The 23,174-nt window shown below is 49.9% G+C and overlaps 1 protein-coding gene and 1 long non-coding RNA gene across 2 annotated transcripts; one reads left to right on the forward strand and one right to left on the reverse strand.

Annotated features, from left to right (window-relative positions):
- Positions 1-110: 110 nt before the first annotated feature.
- On the reverse strand, positions 111-2,902 carry LOC109245503 (5-hydroxyisourate hydrolase-like). The gene is made up of 4 exons (XM_019412877.2): positions 2,807-2,902; positions 2,221-2,360; positions 848-983; positions 111-383 (listed from the first exon to the last, which is right to left on the reverse strand). The coding sequence occupies exons 1-4, from the start codon at positions 2,864-2,866 to the stop codon at positions 294-296; spliced, it is 426 nt and encodes a 141-aa protein (XP_019268422.1). The 5' UTR covers positions 2,867-2,902; the 3' UTR covers positions 111-293.
- Positions 2,903-6,886: 3,984 nt separating this feature from the next.
- LOC128778207 (uncharacterized) lies at positions 6,887-18,558 on the forward strand. The gene is made up of 3 exons (XR_008423625.1): positions 6,887-7,900; positions 14,283-14,538; positions 15,010-18,558. It is a non-coding gene; the product is annotated as an uncharacterized LOC128778207 (long non-coding RNA).
- The last annotated feature ends 4,616 nt before the right edge of the window (positions 18,559-23,174 follow it).

Here is a 23,174-nt window from a genome sequence, read left to right on the forward strand (position 1 = left end):
AGGAGAGGCACCTCCAGGGCCCGTGGTGCCCTGACCACTTCCTTCCCTGCTGCCCTCCTTCCCACCTCGGGCCAGGGCAGCACCAGCCGAGCCCAGGAACCGCAGCAGCCTTGCCGATGCCAGCACTGACTTTATTGATGCCTGAGACTCAGCGGCTACTGGAAATTGGGGGGCCAGAATCTCCCGCAGGGAGAGTGAACTGGTGCCCTCTGCTGAGGCGTCCCAGTGAGCTGTGGGGATGGGATTGATGCTCACAGGCCAGCAGTTGTCCAGAGGAGGCGATGGCTCGGCCGCTAGCTTCCTCGATACGTGGTGTAGGACCACGGGCTCAGCAGCAGGGGCACATGGAACCTGTGGGTCTCGTTGGTGATGGTGAAAACGACCTGAGGAGCAGAGAGGGCACCGGGACAGAGTGAGGGTCCGGTGCAGCACACAGGCAGCCCAGACTGTGGACCAGGGGCAGAAGTTAAGTGGGGCTGGAGCCCCGAGGGCCCGATGAAGCCAGTGGAGAACTGGAAAATGGTGAGGGCCGCGGATGGGGCTGAATCCTCCCCCGGAGAAAGCCCTCGGCTTGGGGAACTCGAGGGATCCGCCCTGAACGGGGCCAGGCGAGTGCCTTTGTCCACAGGGGCTGAGTCACTTTTGGCCCTGCCCCACAGCTTTACCCAGGGACAGGGCAGGGATGGGTGTGTTGTGCTAAACTCTCTGGACACCTTTCTTCTGAGAGCTCAAAGCAGGCGAACCCACTGCCTGCCACCGCCCAGGGAGAGGTGGGACCAGCCTGCCCACTGCAGGGATCTTGGTGAATCACAGGCCTCCACCCCTCTGGCCCACCCCCGGCCCTCACCTCCACATACGGGTAGAAGCTCTCCTGCCCCCTCTTCTTCCAGTAGCCCTCAGTGTCAAAGGACAGCTTGTAGGTGCCTGCCTTCATCGGGCCTGCCGGCAGGAGCCCCGGGCAGCGGCCATCCGAGTCGGTGTAGCTGGGGAGAGTGGAGTCGGAGGGAGTGAGGAGTCACCCCTGCCTGGCTCTCCAGGGTCGGTCGGCCCGTGGCCTCAGACGCCTCCACACCCTGAGTCACCGGGAATGCCCTGCAGCAGGACACGTTCTGGGGCCTGGGGTCTGGAGCAGCTCGGGGACACCACTGCAGTGTCTTTTTAGGGAACTCCAGTACAGAGAAGCAGAAAAGGAAAAAAAAAAAATCTATTCCATGAGCAACAATCCCTTTATACTGGCATACATTTTTCTAGATTTTCTCTATGCATAACTATGCTTATTCATAAACTTGGAAAAATACTCTAAAATGGATTATTCTATTCATACTGTTTGATAGCTTGCCCTTTTCATTTAATATATTGTGTGTGGCTTTCTGGATCAGTAACTGTCCCCAAACCCCCATCCTCATGGTGGCCTGTTTCCAGCTGTACCGAGTGTCTGAATGGAGGGTTCTGAGGGCCTGGCGCTTTGCTCACTGATTAGCCCCCAGTCACGTCTGGAAAGTTCTCCCATCGTTCCTGCCACCTGTGCTTTCAAGTTTCTGTGCTGCGACTGGAAGGAGCAGCATGTACCCACACAGTTTATGGGGGAGAAGTTGGGAATGGGTCTCTAGGACCCCGCGGGGGACTCCATATATTCCTTCAAGAACCTGGAACCCCAGCCTCTGCGAAGGGGCGGGGGATGAGCTCTGTCCTCAGGCCCTGAACCCTTGGGGCCCAGCCGTCCACTCCCACCACCAGAGGGAACCTGCCTCCCGCTGGAGACTCACAGGGCTTGTTGCCCCAGCGCTACAAGGCAGGGCCTGGGCTGGGCCTAATCCAGCGGAGCCTGGGGCAAGGGGCCAGGGCCTGCCGAGCCGCCCACCTTTTGCTTGCCTCTTGCTGCCTTAGTCTCCGTGACTATAAAAGGGGTAATTATGGAGCCTGGCCACAGGCTGTAGTGAGAATAAGAACACAAGAAAAGTGTTCAGTGCACTGCCTGGCACAAGGTTACCTGTTAATCACGGTGACAGTGAGGCGTTCAGATGACACTTCAGGCCTCAGCCAACCCTGCCCTCAGGGAGAGGCAAGCCCTGGCTCCCGGCCCAGTAGGCACTGGGGCTGTGAGGCTGCACCAGTGTGTTCTTTGGCCCCAAGGCTGAGGGGACCACAGCACGGTGGTCAGCACTGCCATCCAGCCCACACTTCCTGGCTATCTGGACTCTCTGTGACCCTCAAGCCTACCTTTTTCTCAGCTCCATCCACTGCTGGCCATGGTCCTCGAGCCTGGACAGACGGAGGCAGAGGCCCTGGGCCGGGAGCCCTGAGGCCGTGTCCAGCACATGCGTGGTCAGCGGGCTGCTGACCAGCTCCATGGCTCTGCCCTGAACCACGAGAGAGGGACAGGGATGAGCGTGTGGGGCCCAGCCCTGTGTCCACACTGGCGTAGAGACAGCAGCCTCGGAGTAAACAGCCCCAGAGGACAGAGTCCCCAACTGCCCCTGGACCCTGGAGGGGGCGGGGTTGGGCTGGAGTCGCCGAGTCAGCCACGTGAGGCTGTGGGGCTAACACACTGAAAAACGCCTCATAAACAATGCTGGTCTGACCCCCATTCCCCCACACTAGACCCCACTAGGGCCCCCTCCCCTCCGCCCAGCCACTGAAGGGCATCTCCACACACGGGCTTCCTTCTCCAGCCAGTCAGTGCGGGCAGGGGTTGGCCGGACCCCATCTCCTCCTTCTCCCAGAGCCCCTGGCTCATGCGCTACCTCGGACCTTAGCCCCCAGGCCGCGACGAGCCAGGAACCCAGCGTCCGGACCCGCCCCCTACCTCCGAGGAGCCCAGGTGTCGCTGGAGCGCCCGCAGTCGCGGAGCGGCCCCCGAACTCATGCCGGAGCCGCCCACGTCCACCACCCCTAGAACGGTGGTCCTGAGCGGTGGTCCTGGGACGCAGGTACCTGCCCGAGTCCGCCCCTGCCCTCACCCTGGCCCCTCCCAGGACCCGAGGGCCACGTGTCGAGCCAGACCCAGGTGGGGGGCGCGGCGCGGTGGCGGGGAGGGCGGCTACACCTCGGTGTCCACCAGGGGTGTCCGAGGGGGCTTCGCTGCCGAGCTCTGGCGTGGCGACGGGGGCGCACAGACCTGCAGGGGCCGCGGAGGCTCCTCCCAGGGCCGGAAGTGAAGTTGAGGGCACCGGCGGGAGGTGGGGTTTGGGGCGGGAGAGGGCGGGGGGGGGGGGGGGGGGGGCGCGGGGGCGGAGGGGGGAGGGGCGTCCGTTCCGGGTCTGTCGCGCTGCAGGCAGGGGGGCGGGCCGGGGCGGGACGAGTAGGTCCAGCGGAGATCAGCGTGGGCCGCGGGCTGCCCTGACTGCCCTGAGAGACCACGTGACGGTGCCTCAGTTTCCTGTCCGGTTCCGTAAAACCCTCGGCAGTAACTCCCAAGGCTGAGATGAGGCGAAGTTGTCTACGTACCTCTCTCCCCTTACGCCCCTGTGGCCCCCCCACCTCTAGGGAGGCTCTGCACACTGACAGCTTAGGGCCTGGGAGAGAGGAGCAAGTGACAGAACTGAGCGGACGGGTACCAGTCCATCGCCATATTGAAGTTCTTGCACATAAAATAGTTCATGTAACATAAGTAAGGGCACTCTATATTTAACATCTGGAAAGGTCTACACCACCATGTTGGTTGACTGGTTGTGTTGCTCTAGGTAGGGAACCTTTTTCTTGCTGTCAAAGGGCATTTTCCCACTACTGGATGGTGAGCATGGACTATGTGTAGGTTAAGAATCACACCCCTCCAAGGCAGGGAAGGAGACCCTCCTACCAAAGGCGGGGAGTGTGCTGGTTACACCTACTTTGGAGTTAATTAAGAGATCTCTATTTGCGGGGCTCCTGGGTGGCTCAGTCGGTGGAGCCTCAGACTTTGGCTCAGGTCATGATCTCGCGGTTTGTGAGTTCGAGCCCCCAGTCGGGCTCTGTGCTGATGGCTCAGAGCCTGGAGCCGGCTTCGGATTCTGTGTCTCCCTCTCTCTCTGCTCCTCCCCTGCTCACGCTCTCTCTCTCTCAAAAATAAAGATTAAAAAAAAAAAAAAAAGAACATCTATTTGAGGGGCGCCTGGGTGGCTCAGTCAGTTAAGTGTCCGACTTCCTTCCCGGTCATGATCTCACTGTTCCTGGGTTGGATCCCCGCATCTGGCTCTATGCTGACAGCTCGGAGCCTGGAGCCTGCTTCCGGTTCTGTGCCTCCCTCTCTTTCTGCTCCTCCCCTGCTCATGCTCATGCTCTGTCTCTGTCTCTCTCTCTCTCTCAAAAAGAAATAAACTTAAAATTTTTTTAAATAAAAAAAAATATCTATTTGAGATTTAAACACACATGACGTTTGGCTGGGATTATGTTTACAGGAGATAACCCCAAGGAGAGGCTCACACCTGTTTTTGCCAACACCCGTGGGTACGATGGATGAGAAACAACCAGATGTCTCCACTGGGGACAATTAAATAAATGAGCTCTGTTACAGACCGGCGTGCTCTGCAGCCCATTAAAGAGAATGAGGTCCATTTGCGTGTAACAGTGTCCTGGAGTAGCGACTAGCCGCAAGGCATGACACAGGGTGTAAACAGGGGGAGGCGGCTATAGCTTCCTGCTCTGAATGTGTGTATAGCTTCAGCTACGTTAAAAGCTTTGCTCACTTAATCCTCACGGCCACCTCATGATGTAAGTATTATTAACCCCATTTTATAGAGGAGGCACAGAGAGGCCAAGACCTGGAATACTTTCTAGTATGCTACCAGCAGACTTACACCGGCGGCCATCTCTGGGACAAGCAATTGTGGATGGGGTTACTTATTTTTGCTCTTTAACCTTTCTTTGAACTCTTAGATTTTTTATTTTTGTACTCTTAGAATCGTTAAGTCGTCTCAACCGCCATAAGTAAACTGACAAGAACGACAACGAAACCTTTGTGGGGGTGTGCCCTGTAACTCCCTTTCTAGAGAGCTGACACTCTTTGCCCCAAGAGAGAACTTAGTGGCCCGGAGAGAAGGTGGGGGGAAGGGAGTTGTCGCAGTTCCTTCCAGGGCCCCTCCAGGGCCCGTTCCCCATCCTGCCTCCACCCAGACGGGAACTCCAGTGTCTAGGGCCCCTGCCCCTTTCACAAGTCGCTTGAGACCCTCAGCCCCTGCCTGGCATCCTGGCAGCCAGCCCTCTCTGAGAACCAAGATTATCATGGGGACATTGCATACTGGGAACTTCCCTAATGAGAAGGTGACAAGGTCCCTTGTGGCACCTCGAGGCAAATTAGAATAAGGTGCTTCATCTTCACGGTCCTCATCTACCAGAAAATTGTCATAGTAAATGTTTAAATGGCTCATCTTTGGATTCAAAGTTATAACATTTGAAAACACTTAAAAATGATAAAAACACTTGCAGTGTGAGGTATATATGTATCAAGTCAGTGCACGGTCTGATTGGCTGTACACGGTGCCTTGCCGATCCTGGTGACAAGGCTGGATACTCACCTGGGAGCTCATCTTTACAACCCACGGGGACCCTAGAAAGGCAAGCGTTCGGCGAAAGGCCCTGGTGGCCCGTACTTACAGCCTCAGGCTCTCGTCCCCGCCGGCAGATGGAAAGGCACTGTGAGTCTGCCACTGGACAGTCTGTGTGAGAGAAAGTGAGGAGAAGGGTCCCGGTCCCCGTGGCCGGAGGTTGCCCTAAGGGGGAATGAGACAGAGGAGATCAGACCCTACAATTGTGAGCCTCTACATTTCCTCCAACTTAAACACCGTCCCATGAGGTCTGCTGTCCCCCCCGGGGCCCCTCCCCATGGTCCTATCTCTCACCGGGTGACTGAGCCAGCCTGAAAAGGGGCTGCTTGATCTTACCGTTTATCTCCTCTCCAATCTAACTCGAAACGCAGCTTCGGGGCGCCTGGGTGGCTCGGTCGGTTGAGCGTCCGACTTCGGCTCAGGTCATGATCTCGCAGCCTGCGAGTTCGAGCCCTGCATTGGGCTCTGTGCTGATGGCTCAGAGCCTGGAACCTGCTTCGGATTCTGTGTCTCCCTCTCTCTCTGACGCTCCCCCGCTCATGCTCTGTCTCTCTCTCTCTGTCAAAAATAAATAAAACATTAAAAAAAAAAATTTAAACGCAGCTTCTGCACAGCGCCCTGAGTACTCACTGGGCCCTTAGCACCACCATTTATGGGTACGGTTTGCCAGGTGCTGGTGGCCACAGGCAATGTGACCTGAGCAGGGTCTTATGAGAGTGTGTGTGTGAGTGTGACAATTCGTGTGAATGTGTATGATGTGTGCGTGTGCACGTATGAGCTTGTGAGTCTGCATGGATGCTGGTCTGTGGGAGTGTGCATGAGTGACTGTTTTAGTGTGATCTATGTGAATGTGAGTATGCACATGTGAGTGTGCAAATGGGTATTTGTTGAAGGTGTGTGTGACATGGGCCTGTATGTGTGCACTTTGTCCTGCCACTCTCTTCCCAGCGCGGGTGGTGCTGTGCCCACGGTCACCTTTGCTGTAACACAGCAGCCAGGCTGGACCCCCTGAGTGATTTTGCTCGGAAGCCTGGACAAGCTCAAGCCCGTCCTTGCCCCCTGGGATGCTGGGAGGATCATTTTCACTCCTCAATCCTGTGTTTTCATCACCATCTCAATCCTGTGTTTTCAGTAAAACAGGTAAGAGAACACAGTCCCTCCTCGTCAGCTTCTGGGAGAGATGTGTTGAGATGATGTACACAAGCTCAGCCACAACGTGGAGCTGGCATCAGAGCATCACATCAACAGAGGGATGTGGCCCAAAGATGAGACATCCAAGCCCCTGCCGTTGTCTACAGCTATGACAACAGCCGAAAATGTGTGGTTCTCCACGCTGTCCTCGTGCAGACTGGCTCGAGTGGAAATGACGCCTGTTTCTCAGTTGATGTCCAGCTGATGGCTGGGGTCGTGCCCTATCTGGTACCCGAAAGGGATAAACCCTCGTTCTTACAGGGTGGGGCCATGTGTCCCCCAACCACCCTCCCGGGGCATAATGAGCTACTGGGGGCTGACAAATTTAAGTATTTCCTCCGGCCAGCTCTCCAGGCACGTGGCTGGGTCTCAGCCCTGGGTGCCTTGAGCAGGTCCGAACGGCAGCAAGGCCAAGCCACACCTCCAGTCCTACCTGATTTCCTGAGAGCGGAAGCTGTCTGGGTCCTGGGCCCTGTAGGATGTGATCTCCTGGCCCACACTGATGTCCTTGGGCATTTCCACCATCTCTATCAGGGGTACAAAGACAGGGGCCTCATTCACGTCCAACACGTCCACGGTGACCGTGGCCGTAGAGGTGAAGAGAGATGCCAAGGGCACTGCATCCACCACTGTCACGCAAAGGACGTACTGCTGCGTGGTCTCAAAATCCAAGCCCTGAAGAACATAGCAGAGGGCGGTCAGGGGACTCAGGCACACGGCTTTCCAGGACTTGGCACAGGAGGCCTCCCTTTTGCTGGCCTGCAAGAGAGCTCAGGCCCTGGCTTGCTACCCTCTGCCTGTCTTGAGGGAAGGCCACAGCTTGGTATGGCGGGCTGTGTTCCAAAGATGGCCACAGAACGTCACCCTTCGCACGTGCTTTCCTGAACGCATCACCCAGAAGCGGGGCCCACGTCCCCTTCCCGTGAACCCCAGCAGGCTTCCGTCGTGGTTTCTCCTACTGCACGTTGCCAGTGTCATGCATTCTGACTTCAAGGCTTTGTCACCCAAGATGAGGCACCCCGCCCTTGCTCCCTGGAGCGTGAAGTCAGAGAGCCCTGAGGTCACCATGCTATGAGGAAGCTCATTTGAGCCCCCGGCCTCCAGTCCTGGTCACCTTCTGGCCACAACTGTGGGAGAGACCCTGACTCAGAATCACTGCGTCTTTCCTGAATTCCTGACCCATGGAGGTAAAAAACTGTTCCATTTTTTAAGCCACTGAGTTGTGTGTGGGGTGATTTGTTATGTAGCAATAGTGGCTGGTATAAGGAGCAACCAGAAAGCTCCCATTTCTGAGCTTTGTAGGCCAGTCCTCGTTTCAAAGAACTGTGGTAGAGGTTTCATATCATCATGCACCCCTGGACTGGTCCTGAGCCAGAACTCCCTGACGGCCACGTGTGCCCAGCCGGCGAGTGCGCTGGGGTAGAAGGCCCAGCCCCTGCCTCAGCATGGACATCATCCCAGCCACGAATCTCAGAATTCCCTCTGGCCGAGGCTGGCCTGACCCGAGACCTATCGGCAGGGCAGAAGCGGCCATGACAGGGAGTGCTCTGTGCTGAGCTGGCGCTTGGATACTTCGCACTTAACATAGCAGTGAAGAGGGGGGCTGTGGTGAGGGTTTTGGCTTTGCCGCTTACTGTGCAGCCCAAGCAGGTGACCTCACTGCTCTGTACCTCATTTTCCCCATCGTCACATGTCCATAATTGCAGCGCTTCCCTGCTGGAGTGAATACTGAGTGTGCTGGTACATAAACAGCTCGTGGCACTTATTGGGACCCTGTGTTAGCTCTCTGTTTTATTATCCTGCACAGGGACAACATGGGTGGTGGGCCCTGAGCAGAATTATCTGAAAGAGTCCCCAGATGGTTGGGCCAGGAGTCAGCTGGGATTGGGTCCTCCTGACTTAGGCCTCGGCACCACCCGCAAGGCATGTGGTTATTCCCAAGGGGTCGATTTGCCGCCTGCTGGCACAATACTCCGGTTTCGTGCAGGTCGACAAGTGTTCCGGGGCATGTCCTTGGTGGAGTTCTTGATTTTTAGCCCTTCTGTCCCCCAGCCTTGTCTAGATGCTGCCTTTGGCCTTTTCCATGTTTATTCTAGGTGTCCTGGTATTCCGGCACAAAGAGCAGTAAGTGCCTACTCCCTCCCCAGTCACTCCTCAGCCAAGCAGAAGTTCCTAAGATTGTCCTTCTCCCCCATGACTCCTTACATTCCCTCTTGTTTTTTTTTAATTTTAATTTTATTATTATTTTTTAAATTTACAGTCAAATTAGTTAGCATATAGTGCAACAATGATTTCGGGAGTAGATTCCTTAGTGCCCTTACCCATTTAGACCATCTCCCCTCCCACACCCCCTCCAGTAGCCCTCTGTTTGTTCTCCATATTTATGAGTCTCTTCTGTTTTGTCCCCCTCCCTGTTTTATATTATTTTTGCTTCCCTTCCCTTATGTTCATCTGTTTTGTCGCTTAAAGTCCTCATATGAGTGAGGTCACATGGTATTTGTCTTTTTCTGACTAATTTCTTAGCATAATACCCTCCAGTTCCATCCATGTAGTTGCAAATGGCAAGATTTCATTCTTTTCGATTGCCGAGTAATACCCCATTGTATATGTATACCACATCTTCTTTATCCATTCATCCATCGATGGACATTTGGGCTCTTTCCATACTTTGGCTATTGTCGATAGTGCTGCTATAAACATTGGGGTGCATATGTCCTTTCGAAACAGCACACCTGTATCCTTTGGATAAATACCTAGTAGTGCCATTGCTGGGTCGTAGGGTAGTTCTATTTTAATTTTTTGAGGAACCTCCATACTGTTTTCCAGAGTGGCTGCACTAGCTTACATTCCCACCAACAGTGCAAAAGAGTTCTTTCTCTGCATCCTTGTCAACATCTGTTGTCGCCTGAGTTGTTAATGTTAGCCATTATGACAGGTGTAAGGTGGTATCTCATTGTGGTTTTGATTTGTATTTCCCTGATGATGAGTGAAGTTGGGCATTTTTTCATGTGTTTGTTGGCCATTTGGATGTCTTCTTTGGAGAAGTGTCTGCTCATGTCTTTTGCCCATTTCTTCACTGGATTATTTTTTTGGGGGGGGGTGTTGAGTTTGATAAGTTTTTTATAGATTTTGGATACTAACCCTTTATCTGATATGTTGAGTTTGATAAGTTCTATATAGATTTTGGATACTAACGCTTTATCTGATATGTCGTTTGCAAATATCTTCTCCTATTCTGTCGGTTGACTTTTAGTTTTGCTGATTGTTTCCTTCGCTGTGCAAAAGCTTTTTATTTTGATGGGGTCCCAGTAGTTCATTTTTGCTTAGTTTCCCTTGCCTCTGGAGACGTGTTGAGTAAGAAGTTGCTGCGGCCAAGATCAAAGAGGTTTTTGCCTTCTTTCTCCTCGAGGATTTTGATGGCTTCCTGTCTTACATTTAGGTCTTTCATCCATTTTGAGTTTATTTTTGTGTATGGTGTAAGAAAGTGGTCCAGATTCATTCTTCTGCATGTCGCTGTCCAGTTTTCCCAGCACCACTTGCTGAAGAGACTGTCTTTATTCCATTGGTTGTTCTTTCCTGCTTTGTCAAAGATCAGTTGGCCATATGTTTGTGGGTCCATTCCTGGGTTCTCTATTCTGTTCCATTGATCTGAGTGTCTGTGCTTGTGCCAGTACCATACTGTCTTGATGATTACAGCTTTGTAATACAGCTTGAAGTCCGGGATTGTGATGCCTCCTGCTTTGGTTTTCTTTTCCAAGGTTGCTTTGGCTATTCGGTGTCTTTTCTGGTTCCATACACATTTTCGGATTATTTGTTGTAGCTCTGTGAAGAATGCTGGTGTTATTTTGATAGGGATTGCATTGAATATGTAGATTGCTTTGGGTAGTATCAATATTTTAACAATATTTGCTCTTCCTATTCAGGAGCATGGAATCTTTTTCCATTTTTTTGTGTCTTCTTCAATTTCTTTCATAAGCTTTCTATTGTTTTCAGTGTATAGATTTTTTACCTCTTTGGTTAGATTTATTCCTAGGTATTTTATGGTTTTGGTGCAATTTTACATGGGATCAATTCCTCGATTTCTCTTTCTGTTGCTTCATTGTTGGTGAATAGGAATGCAACCGCTTTCTGTGTGTTGATTTTATATCCTGCCACTTTGCTGAATTCATGAATCAGTTCTAGCAGTTTTTTGGTGGAATCTTTAGGGTTTTCCATATAGAGTACCACGTCATCTGCGAAGAGTGAAAGTTTGACCTCCTCCTGGCCGATTTGGGTGCCTTTTATTTCTTTGTGTCGTCTGATTGCAGAGGCTAGGACTTCCAATACTATGTTGAATAACAGTGGTGAGAGTGGACATCCCTGTCTTGTTCCTGACCTTAGGGGGAGAGCTCTCAGTTTTCCCCCATTGAGGATGATATTAGCATTGGGTCGTTCATATATAGCTTTTATGATCTCGAGGTATGATCCTTCTATCCCTACTTTCTTGACGGTATTTATCAAGAAAGGATGCTGTATTTTGTCAAATGCTTTCTCTGCATCTATTGAGAGGATCATGTGGTTCTTGTCCTTTCTTTTATTGATGTGATCAATCACATTGATTGTTGTGCGGATATTGAACCAGCCCTGCATCCCAGCTATAAATCCCACTTGTTCATGGTGAATAATATTTTTAATGTATTGTTGGGTCTGGTTGGCTAATATCTTGTGGAAGATTTTTGTGTCCAGATTCATCAGGGAAATTGGTCTATAGTTCTCCTCTTTTGTGGGGTCTCTGTCTGGTTTTGGAATCAAGGTAATGCTGGCTTCATAGAAAGAGTTTGGAAGTTTTCCTTCCATTTCTATTTTTTGGAACAGCTTCAAGAGAATAGGTGTTAACTCTTCCTTAAATGTTTGTTAAAATTCCCCTGGAATTTCCCCTGGAAAGCCATCCGGCCCTGGGCTCTTGTTCTTTGGGAGATTTTTGATTACTAATTCGATTTCTTTACTGGTTATGGGTCTGTTCAAATTTCCTATTTCTTCCTGTTTCAGTTTTGGTAGTTTATATATTTCTAGGAATTTGTCCATTATTTCCAGATTGCCCATTTTATTGTATAATTTCTCATAATATTCTCTTATTATTGTTTTTATTTCTGCTGTGTTGGTTGTGATCTCTCCTCTTTCATTCTTGATTTCATTTATTTGGGTCCTTTCTTTTTTCTTTTTGATCAAACTGGCTAGTGGTTTATCAATTTTGTTAATTCTTTCAAAGAACCAGCTTCTGGTTTCGTTTATTTGCTGTTCTTTTCCCAGCTCTTTAAGGTGTAAGGTTAGGTTGTGTATCTGAGATCTTTCTTCCTTCTTTAGGAAGGCCTGGATTGCTATGTACTTCCCTCTTATGACCGCCTTTGCTGTGTCCCAGAGGTTTTGGGTTGTAGTGTTATCATTTTCATTGGCTTCCATATACTTTTTAATTTCCTCTTTAACTTCTTGGTTAGCCCATTCATTCTTTAGTAGGATGTTCTTTAGTCTCCAAGTATTTGTTACCTTTCCAAATTTTTTCTTGCAGTTGATTTTGAGTTTCATAGTGTTGTGGTCGGAAAATATGCATGGTATGATCTTGATTTTTTTGTACTTGATTTGTGTCCCAGTATGTGGTCTATTCTGGAGAATGTTCCATGTGCACTGGAGAAGAACGTATATTCTTCTGCTTTAGGATGAAATGATCTGAATATCTCTGTTAAGTCCATCTGGTCCAGTGTGTCATTCAAAGCCATTGTCTCCTTGTTGATTTTTTGATTAGATAATCTGTCCATTGCTGTGAGTGGGGTGTTGAAGTCTCCTACTATTATGGTATTACTATAGATGAGTTTCTTTATATTTATGATTAATTGATTTATATATTTGGGTGTCTCACATTTGATGCATAAATGTTTACAATTGTTAGGCCTTCTTGGTGGATAGAGCCCTGGATTATGATATAATGCCCTTCTGCATCTCTTGATACAGTCTTTATTTTAAAATCTAGATTGTCTGATATAAGTGTGGCTACTCTGGCTTTCTTTTGTTGACCATTAGCATGATAGATGGTTCTCCATCCCCTTACTTTCAATCTGAAGGTGTCTTTAGGTCTAAAGTTGGTCTCTGGTAAACAGCATATAGATGGATATTGTTTTCTTATCCATTCTGTTACCCTATGTCTTTTGATTGGATCATTGAGTCCATTGACGTTTAGAGTGAGTACTGAAAGATACGAATTTATTGCCATTATGATGCTTGTGGAGTTGGAGTTTCTGGTGGTGTTCTCTGGTCCTTTCTAATCTTTGTTGCTTTTGGTATTTATTTATTTATTTATTTATTTAATATTTTCATCTTTTCTCCTCTGAGAGAGTCCCCCTTAAATTTTCTTGCAGGGCTGGTTTAGTGGTCACAAACTCCTTTAATTTTTGTTTGGGAAACTTTTTATCTCTTCTTCTATTTTGAATGACAGCCTTGCTGGATAAAGAATTCTTGGCTGCATATTTTTCTAATTCAGCACATTAAATATATCCTACCACTCCTCTCTGGCCTGCCAAGTTTTGTCAAAAGGTCTGTCGCAAACCTGATCTGTCTTCCCTTGTAGGTTAAGGACTTTTTTTCCCTTGCTGCTTTTATGATTCTCTCCTTGCCTGGTATTTTGTGAATTTAACTATGATACGCCTTGTTGATGGTCGGTTTTTGTTGAATCTAAAGGGAGTCCTCTGTGCTTCCTGGATTTTGATGTCTGTGTCTTTCCCCAGGTTAGGAAAGTTTTCTGCTATGATTTGCTCACATAACCCTTGTACCCCTCTCTCTCTCTCTCTTCCTCTTCTGGGACCCCTATGATTCTGATGTTGTTCCTTTTTAATGAGTCACTGGTTTCTCTAATTCTTAAATCGTGCTCTTTTGCCTTAATCTCCCTCTTTTTTTCTGCTTCATTATTCTCCGTAAATTTGTCTCTATATCGCTGATTCTCCATCCTTGCTGCCGCTGCATCCATCCGTGATTGCAGCTCAGTTATAGCATTTTTTATTTCATCCTGACTAGTTTTTACTTCTTTTATCTCCGCAGAAAGTGATTCTAATCTATTTTCAACTCCAGCTAGTATTCTTATTATCATGATTCTAAATTCTGGTTCAGACATCTTGCTTGTATCTGTATTGGTTAAATCTCTGGCTGTCATTTCTTCGTGCTCTTTCTTTTGGAGTGAATTCCTTTGTTTCATCATTTTGAAGGGAGAAAAGGAATTAATGAGGTAGAAAAAATTAAAATTAAAAAATTAAACACACATACACACACACACACAAAATCAAATACGTGATGCTAGATCCTAGGTGTGTTTTGATTGTTGAAAGTGGCTTGATAGGTTAGATAAAAAAGGGGGGGGGGGAAGGAAATCGTTTGAAAACTTGAAAAATGAATACACTGAAGTAGACTAAAATGAAATGATGGAAGTAAAATAGAATTTGAAAAAAATTTGCACAAAAGTAAAGAATATAGTAGAAAAAATTAAAGAAAAATATTTTTAATAAAAATTGAAAATAAAAATGAATTTTTTCCCTTTCTGTTTTCAAGAAAAAGAAAAGAAACAAAAAAGAGAAGAAAAAAGAAAATTGAATAGATGGACCTGCTAACAGATTGAAATACGACTGAAATTACTTCGTTTTCCTGTAGAAGGCAGACTACGAAGCGCTTTATAGTCCATAAACCAAGCCGGTGGTGAGCCTTGTGTTCTTGAAGAGCGAAGTTGGCCCAGTTGGGCGGGGCTCGCTGTAACAGCTCCGCTCTCCACTAGATGGCGCCGCTAGCCTACTGGGGTGGAGTGTTGCAGGTAGGTGCGAATGCGCATGTGTGGGAGTGGTGAAAATGGCGCCGCCCAGCTATCCGGCCTGTTCTCCCAGATCAGCAATCGCGCACCGGTCCTCTGTCTTCAGCTCTCCTCCACTCCCTGCTTTTTCACTCTCCGTGACCAGGCCCCAGTCCGTAACTCTCTCCTGAGTTTTGTCTTAGACGTGGCTGTTTTCCCTGGCCCCTTATTTCCGAAAGATTGCGGCTTTGACCCGTTCCGCTCCTCTGCGGGAGGGTCTCACCGAGCAATGGCCGAATGAGCAATGGCCGAATGTCGGCTGCACCCAGGAGCTCCTGCTGGACCCCGCTGTTGCCCGTACCCTGAGACTGTGGCCAGGTGCCAGGCCGCCCCCAAAAAAGTTCGCAAGACAGTGTAGCAGGAGTGTTTTAGGGACCATGGAAAATCACAACACACATGTGGCACCAGGCTTCACCCTTAATGACCTTGTTCCAGCACCAGCGAATGTGGCCGTTCTCTGGGGTCTTCTGCGACCAGGTGGCCTCAACAGTCTCTACCAAATGTTCTTCCAGCAGTGGAACCACTTTTTCCCGTGTGGCCCAAGAACCTCCCGGATTCCACTCTGCTCCTGGGGAGTCACACTTCCGACTCGAGCACCACCAGGTATGGAGCTGTGGAGTTTCAGACTCTGCATTCCCCTTGTTTACAGTCTTAATGGAATTTAAACCCTCGCCTTTCTCCTTTTTTAGTTCAGTCCCTGTGGCTGTTTCTAATTTTCCGCTTTCTCTCCAGCTGCTTTTGGGGAAGGGTGCTTTTCCCGTATTCTCCCCCCTCCCCAGTCTCCATCCTCTCTCTGCCCGCAGAAGCACCTCCCTTCCCGCGGCTTCTCTCTCCCCCAGTTCAGCTCTCCGCGCCGCATCCCTGCTGAATTCTGTGGTTCAGGTTGTGCAGATTGTTGTGTTAGTCCTCCAATCAGTTTTCTAGGTGTGCAGGATGGTTTAGTGTTGGTCTGGCTGTATTTCATGCATGCGAGACACACAAAAAACTTCCATGCTGTTCCGCCATCTTGGCTCCCTCCCTCCCCTTCTTGTTTTTGTTTGTTTGTTTGTTTTTGTTTATTTTTTTATGTTAGAGAGAGAACGAGAGCGAGTGCATGGATGTGCATGTGCGCATAAGCGGGGAAAGGGCAGAAGGAGAGAGGGAGAGAGAGAATCCCAAACAGGCTCAGGACTGCCAGCAAGGAGCCCAACGTGGGGCTTGAACTCTCCAACCATGAGATCATGACCTGAGCCGAGATCAAGAGTCTGACACTTAACTGACTGAGCCGCCCAGTTGCCTATCTTTTTGTTTCTCTCTCTCTTTTTGATAGTTTAATCTTCAGTTTATCCAGGGGAATGGGGAGTAGATGGTTCCAGGCCCCTGTGCCCACTCTGAAGACCACTGTGGCTCAGGGGACCTGGCTTCCTGCCTCTAGGGGTAAAGCAACAGTTCTAAGCATAAGGGAAGGGAGACAAATGTCTCAGATGAGACGACTACTCAGGCATTGCTCAGAATGACTCTGGAGGCCTGAGCCCTCTATTCTTGAGCCTCCTGTTCTCTCCCCACTTCCTGTCCCACTCACCCCTTCTCAGTGCTTCTGGGGCCCCTCCCACTTTTGGAGGAACCCAAATGAAGACCCCTGTCCCAGTTTAGCTCTCTGAAAACATCCCAGGTTAGTGTTTTTCTGGGAAAAAGCTGTTAATTAGGCAGCATTTCTGAGGTCCAGGGTGATGGCATGGCTGTTTTGATGCAAGGACCGGGGGGGGGGGACCCCCATCGCAGTAGAAGTTCCCCACTGGGAAACTGCCTTCCTGGTGTGAGGAGGGTGGTGTCTGCTCCTGTCTTGGTTCAGGGTGGACAGAGCCAGTCGATCATGGCGGCCATCTCCTTAGAACTCACACCTACCTTGGCTGTTTTCAAAAGGCCATTGTTGGTCTCCGGGTCCGTGGTGACAGTGTAGAGGCCTGCTCTGTCATTCAGGATGGAAAACACTGCCTTCCATGCTGGAGAGCCTGGGGCATCTTCTCTCTTCACCTTCAGTCTCACTATCCCTGCATCCACCTTGTTTTCAAACACCTGGCCCGTGTACTGCAAGAGAAGGACACAGACACTCATTCCTGACATCCTGTGTGGGGACCTGGGAAGCAGCCTGTGGCAGCCTCAAGGGATCTTCAGCAGGATGGGCCATGGTAGAAGGGTCTTTTCTTGAAGCGGTGTCTGTTGGCCTGAGCGACAGTGAGGGGCACCTGCAAAGGCCCTGCTCAGTACCCTGGATGTGTGCGTCAGCGGTGGGGCTTCCGACAGCTCAGTGTCTACTTTCACTCTGTGCCAAAGGGACGGGAAAGGTGAAACCATGTCTCCTAGCTCCTGAAGCTTGGATCCCAAAGTGTGCATCAGCCGAGGAGGATATGTCCCCATGGCCAAGTGCAGCCATCCCAGGCTCTGTTCTCAGGTTGCAGCCACCGTGAGAAGCTCCTCAGATCCCAGCTGAGGCCATTAGCCCCGCAGGCTCAGGAGCCAAGCGAGAAGTTGGACCTAGAGTGGCTCCTCCAGCCTGTCCCCCGCACCTCGCTGTCAGGTCCCTTCTGACTCAGTCTCCATGGGCAGCAAGTGTCTCTGTCTTACATCTTGCACACGAGACTGTTAGGAGGGCTCTGCTGGAACACCTTCCAGGCTCAGGTGTGACCCTGACTCCAGCCCTAGTCACCTTGGGAGGGACGCTGGGTTTATTGCCCAGGACTCTGTGGATGATACGGTAACGTCTACAACTGTCTCTACATTTCGGTTATAGGGAATTCAGGCATGTGAGGCTCTGCTGTTCTCTGTCTCTTTGTATCCTGGCATACCTGTCTTGGGAACAAAGGACAGAGAAGGATGGGCTTCCTAATTGTAGCACATCCAGCAATGGGTTCAAAAGAATTAACTCAATTATTTTTCGGATACATCTTCCAGAGTAGAGACAGTGTGCTCTCTGAGGTCAGACTGGTTCCAATTCCAGCCTATGAATGAATTCCTATTAGCACCTTCCTGTACGTTATTTACTGTGGTCCTCATATACCCCCAGAGGACAAAATCACTGCCCCCCCCCCCCCCTTTCCATAGATGATAAACACAGGGAGGTCAGACAACTTCTTCTCCATTCAACAAGGCTAACTGATCTGTACTGCTGTCAGGGTAGCACCAGTGGGAGCAGACAGACCCTAATCTGTACTGCAGTTTAGGAGATCAGGGCTACTATCACCTCTGATTTTGGGGAGGGGCACAGAAACACTAAGGTCACAGCTACAGGGCTGGGAAGGCGATGCTTGGGACCTAAATCCAAGGCCCACTGCCTTGAGCACATCCCTGGACTTTATGCCAAGGGTCTGGCCCATCTCCCCTGAGAGAAAGCAGCTCAGAGCCTGGGGCTCTAGACACCCAGGTGACCACCCTGTCACCATTCCCGGTGGCCTGAGCAGGGCCAGCCCATGGAATCCAGACCCCACGTCCCTGGGCTTAAGCCAGGTGACCACCAAACAGGTAGGCCTTGGTTAAACCCTTCAAGGCCTGCAGGCTTTGCCTGGAACCTTCCTCATGACTCTCCTATGGCATTGGGCTGCTTAAGAGTGGGCAAGGGGGTCCAGCCTAATGGGGTCAGTGCCAGTCATTCTGTTATTCTCACTGTGTGATGCCCTGCTCTGTAATCCCTGCTACCTAAACAAATTCCAGCCAGGGGTGGCCACATACCACGTTCTGGCTGGTGGGGTCAAAGTGCAGGTCTACCTGGTGGAGGTTGTGGTAAAAAGACACCAGGCATGGCTCTCGGTCTCTTCCCTCCCTCTTCTAACTGGATCAGTGGTCTGGTGTAGCAGCCACCACGAAGACAAAACTCACAAGCTAAGGAAGATGGAACAAAAAGAAGGAATCTGTGTCCCTGTGTTGCCGCTTGGTGTGCCCGGAAGCTGGGGCCTTCTGTGTCTGGATTGTGTTACATAGAGCAATAAACCAGTCATGGTTTTAAGCCAATCCTGTTGACTTTTCTGGGTGTGTAGCTGAAAGGATGTCTGCCTCAGGAGGTTGAAATCATGCAGGTAAAATGCGTAGACATAAAGTGCTCAGTAACTTGGAACTGACAGCTGTTCTTGGTTGGTCTGCACCCTGAGCAGGTACAGATACCTTCTGTTTCCCAGTGAGACACTACTGGTGTGACCGCTGCCTGAGTTAGCACTGAGAGCTGGGAGGTTCCCGCCCTACCCTGAGCCACTGGAGAGGCCCACATGGGACTGCCCACTGGGGCCCCACTGAGACACCGCCCTTATCACAGGAAGGATGCCTGTGCCCTGCCCCCGGCTCCACACCCTGTCTAGAGAGTCCTCTCAGGCCATTGCGACGGGGATTTGTGGTTGGAACGCAGAGACTTTGATTCCATTCCAATTGTTGCCTCAACTGAGGATACATAAAGGCACCTGGGACCTTCCTTCCTTGAGGAAATATCGAGGCAGCATCGCCAGGTGCACTGACGTGACACAAAGTGGCAAGAGGAAGGGACAGTCCTAAAGACCTGAACGAGTACAATAATCAAGATGGTGAGATGAGCTGAGAATGAGCTTTGGCAGGGGGTGGCAGGCAATGGGTTTGAGTGTGGTCTTCTCCAAAGAGGAGCGAAGTGCTGAGACAAGGGCATGACTGGTATGTTGAAAGACCAGCAAGGAAGCAGAAAGGCCGGAGCTCAGGGAGGGCCAGTTGAGTAGTGAGGCCAGGGGGATGGGCAGGGGCTTGAGGGCCACAGGAGGGTCATGTGTCCCCTGGGAGAATTTCATCTCCCCAAGACCCAGAGTTTTTGTCTGTGTCATCACAGATGTCCCCATGCCTGGGACAGGACCTGGCCACAAGTAGGTATGAAGTAAATGTCCAATGGCTGAAGAGATATAATGACTATGCACATATGCACAGACAGAGTCAGGCTGCAGAGTGAGAATTAAACAGATGTATAAAGATGAGACAGTGTGAGGGAGAGGGACAGACAGACAGACAAGGTGACTTGGATTCCTGGGGGTTTCCAGACACTGTTTTCTAGCCCTCATAAGGCTCAGCTGCCCCCGAGCCTGTCTGTCCCCCACCCTGTTTCTTTACAATAAATTCCCTCTATCCTTTTGCTCATCCAAGTGTCCTGTACCGCACGTCTCAAAGAATCCCTGTGTCAGTTCCTGCCACCTGGGCCCGAGGGCTCTTTATTCTTAACCAGTGGGATGGGGCTTCCCGTGAACGATTGTGCCCCTAGGGCAATGACATCTTGTCTGTGTCATGGACTCTGTCTTTCACACTCATCTGCCCATCTGAGTCACCACCTGGCCCAGAGCGAGCTGCCCTTTCCCTGGGACAGGGAGAGTTTCACCTTGGCTCACCACTCAAAGAAGCAAACTTTGGTGAATTCAGATCATCCCCTCCCAATACTGACCCATATACTGACAGTTTCCTGGATTGGGATCTGATCAATATATTCCCACTCCCAGCACTACACCTGGGAGTCCTTCCGTTATGTGTGCAACACTTATGGGGGCGGGGGATGCTTGTATTTTCCTATTTTCATCAGAGAATGTGGTCCAGAGCATTCTCAAACACAGCCAGGCTGAGGCTTGAATCATGACACTGCTTGTCAACACACTGACACATAATTCACTGTAGAACATAGGTCACGAGACATCCATTGACTTTGGCTGGACTTACCAAAGTTGGGCTGAAGCCGGGAGGGTTAGCATGGCTGTGGGTGACTGTGATCACAGCTGTCCCTGTAGAACTTAAGCCTTCACCTTGGAGGTCAGCAGCTTGAATTGTCAGGGTGTATACGGAAGCGATCTGCAGACAAGCAGGTGGCAGTCAGCACTGGGGATTATAGATGCAGATTTGGCTCATCTACCCAGTGGCACCCAGAGAGTAAATGTGGAATGCCTGAGGCAGCAAACCTGGTGGACCCTCCCCTCCAGTAAATGACTGGCTCCCAGGAGCGACGGTCCTGTCAGGCACTCAAGGAGAGGCTGACATGCTGCCCCATACCTCAGCTTTCACCTTGGCTCACCACTCAGAGAAGTCAACTTTGGTAAATTCGGACCATCCTCTCCCAAAACTGACCCAGGAGGAAAGTTTCCTGGATTGGGATTTGATCAATATATTCCCACTCCCAGCACTCCACCTGGGAGTCCTGGGTCCCCTTCAATTATGTGTGCAACACTTATGGGGGCGGGGGATGATTGTATTTTTCTATTTTCACCAGAGAATGTGGTCTGAATCCCTGGGAAACAGAATCATTTCATTTCGTCAGTTACAGGAATTGTCTTGTGGCTCACATTTCTAATTCACACCAGTGATACCTTAGGCTTTGCTATATGCCCAGGGCTCAAAGTCAGCCAGGCGGGGGGTTGGGGGGGGGGGCATCAGCGGGAACCCTGTCTGTGGCAGATAGATGCCTCTTCTGATTGGTTGGTTCATGGTCTAACAGTCAGGAGTCTGTTCTGATTGGTTGAGTGCCTATTCTGACTGGCTGGGAACCTGTTCTGATTGGCTGGTGTCTGCTCTGATTGGCTCATGTTTGTTCTGATTAGTCAGTGTTTGTTCTGACTTGTGCCCGAGCCTTACCAGCTGGGACAAATGTGCATTTAACTGCACCACCCGGTAGCCCCTCTTGACCCCTGACCTGTTAGTCCAACCCAGAAGTGAGCACAGCGATGATTCCTGTGTGCTGGTTGATGGTGAGCATGTTGGGGTGAGGCACCGAGGGGTCTTGGCTGAGTATGGTATAAGCAATGGCCGCATTGTAGGTGTTCTCATGGTCATCTGCGTCCGTTGCTGTGATTTGCATCACGGAGGTTCCTGCAAGGACAAAGGGGAGAAGAGTTGATGATCTCAACAGCTAACAACTGGCAGGGCAATACAAATTAACACAGAAATCTAAGATTAAATGTGTTCTTTTTTTGGTCTATTCACTATACAGGTGACAAAAGTACTTATCAAGTGGTATAAGTTCTAGTTAAAAAAATTCACCAAATTATTATAATAATTTACAAATGATTTGTTTACTTTTTCCAGAAATCTTTAGGGCATCCTTTAAAATTTTTTTTAGTTATTTTTCTTTTTAAAGATGTATTTATTTATTTAAGTAATCTCTACACCCAACATGGGGCTTGAACTCAAGACCCCAACCGAGAACAAGAGTCGCTCATTCCGCTGACTGAGCCAGCCAGGTGCCCCAGGGCATCTTTTAAAAAATGTATTTTATTTTATTTTCTAAGTTTTTATTTCAATTCCAGTTAGGGGCGCCTGGGTGGCTCAGTCGGTTAAGCGTCAGACTTCGGCTCAGGTTATGATCTCGCTGTTTGTGAGTTCGAGCCCTGCGTCAGGCTCTGCGCTGACAACTCGGAGCCTGGAGCCTGCAGCCTGCTTCGGATTCTGTGTCTCCCTCTCTCTCTGCCCCTCCCTGACTTGTGCTCTGTCTCTCTCGGTCTATCAATAAGTAAATAAATAAATAAATAAATAAATGTAATAAATAAAATTTAACAAAAATAAATTCCAGTTAGTTAAAATACAGTGTAGTATTAGTTTCAAGTGTACAATATAGTCATTCAAAAATTCCACACCTCCCCTGGTACTTATCTCGACAAGTGCAGTCCTTAATCCCCGTCACCTATTTAACCCATCCCCCACCCCGCTCCCCTCTGGTAACCATCAGTGTGTTCTCTGTAGTTAAGTCTGTTTCTTGGTTTGCCTCTCTCTCTCTTTTCTCTTTAGGGCATCTTTTGACATGGCTGTCGCTGTGGGATCATGTCCCTCATTAACATGATACTTCAGGGTGCTGAGATGTTATTAGGTGCTCAAGGGGAGGGTCAGGTGACCATTTCATATCTCATCTTTCCAGCTGTTCTACTGATCTCAGGTCTCTTGTGTCATTCTTCCTTCCTTGCCATTGTCAGGGGAGTCCCGTCTGGACACTGGCCACACATCTGAGCTAGAGCCAAGCACGTAAGCCAGATGGAGGGAAGTGGTGAGAGAGTAGACAAAGGCAGGTGGGGGCAGTATGTCATGGTAGCTAGAACCAAGCCTCTAGAGTTTGGTCCGCTGAGAGAACCTGAAACAGACCTGTCCCCTACGTGGGTGATCAGGAGACAGCTAGTGCTGGCCAGTGAGCCATGGTTTGTGGTAGGGCCAAAGGCAGCACGAAGATAGAAAATACAGAGAAGAGGAGGAAGAAAGCATTAGTGGCTGTTATGGCGGGCCAGAAGGGAGAAGAAAGCATCCATCATAATGTCATTTCACACGAAATACCCTGTGATTTTTCGGCTTCATTTGTCTTCAGTCCGAGAGAATGAGGACCTCAACATCCATTCCCAAAATGTCCGGTTGGAAGTTGTGAGCGTGTGGTCCTGTCAGTGTTGCCTATGATGCTGTCATGGGATCCGCAGGTTTAGTGTCATGTCTGGAAGTGTAACAGCTCCTCGATGTGTAAGTAAGAGCCTGTTGAAACCAGAGTGGCCCCCTAATCAAGAATAATCAGTCAGATTCGTGTTTGTAGGAGCATGTAGTAGGAAATATGTAGGGAGAAATGGAAACTGACTCAGAAAGGGTGTGTCGAGGGAGCTAAGAAGTGAGAA

Source organism: Panthera pardus, unplaced genomic scaffold (assembly GCF_024362965.1).
Source record: "Panthera pardus isolate Hobbes unplaced genomic scaffold, ASM2436296v1 HiC_scaffold_19, whole genome shotgun sequence".
NCBI classification, from domain to species: domain Eukaryota; kingdom Metazoa; phylum Chordata; class Mammalia; order Carnivora; family Felidae; genus Panthera; species Panthera pardus.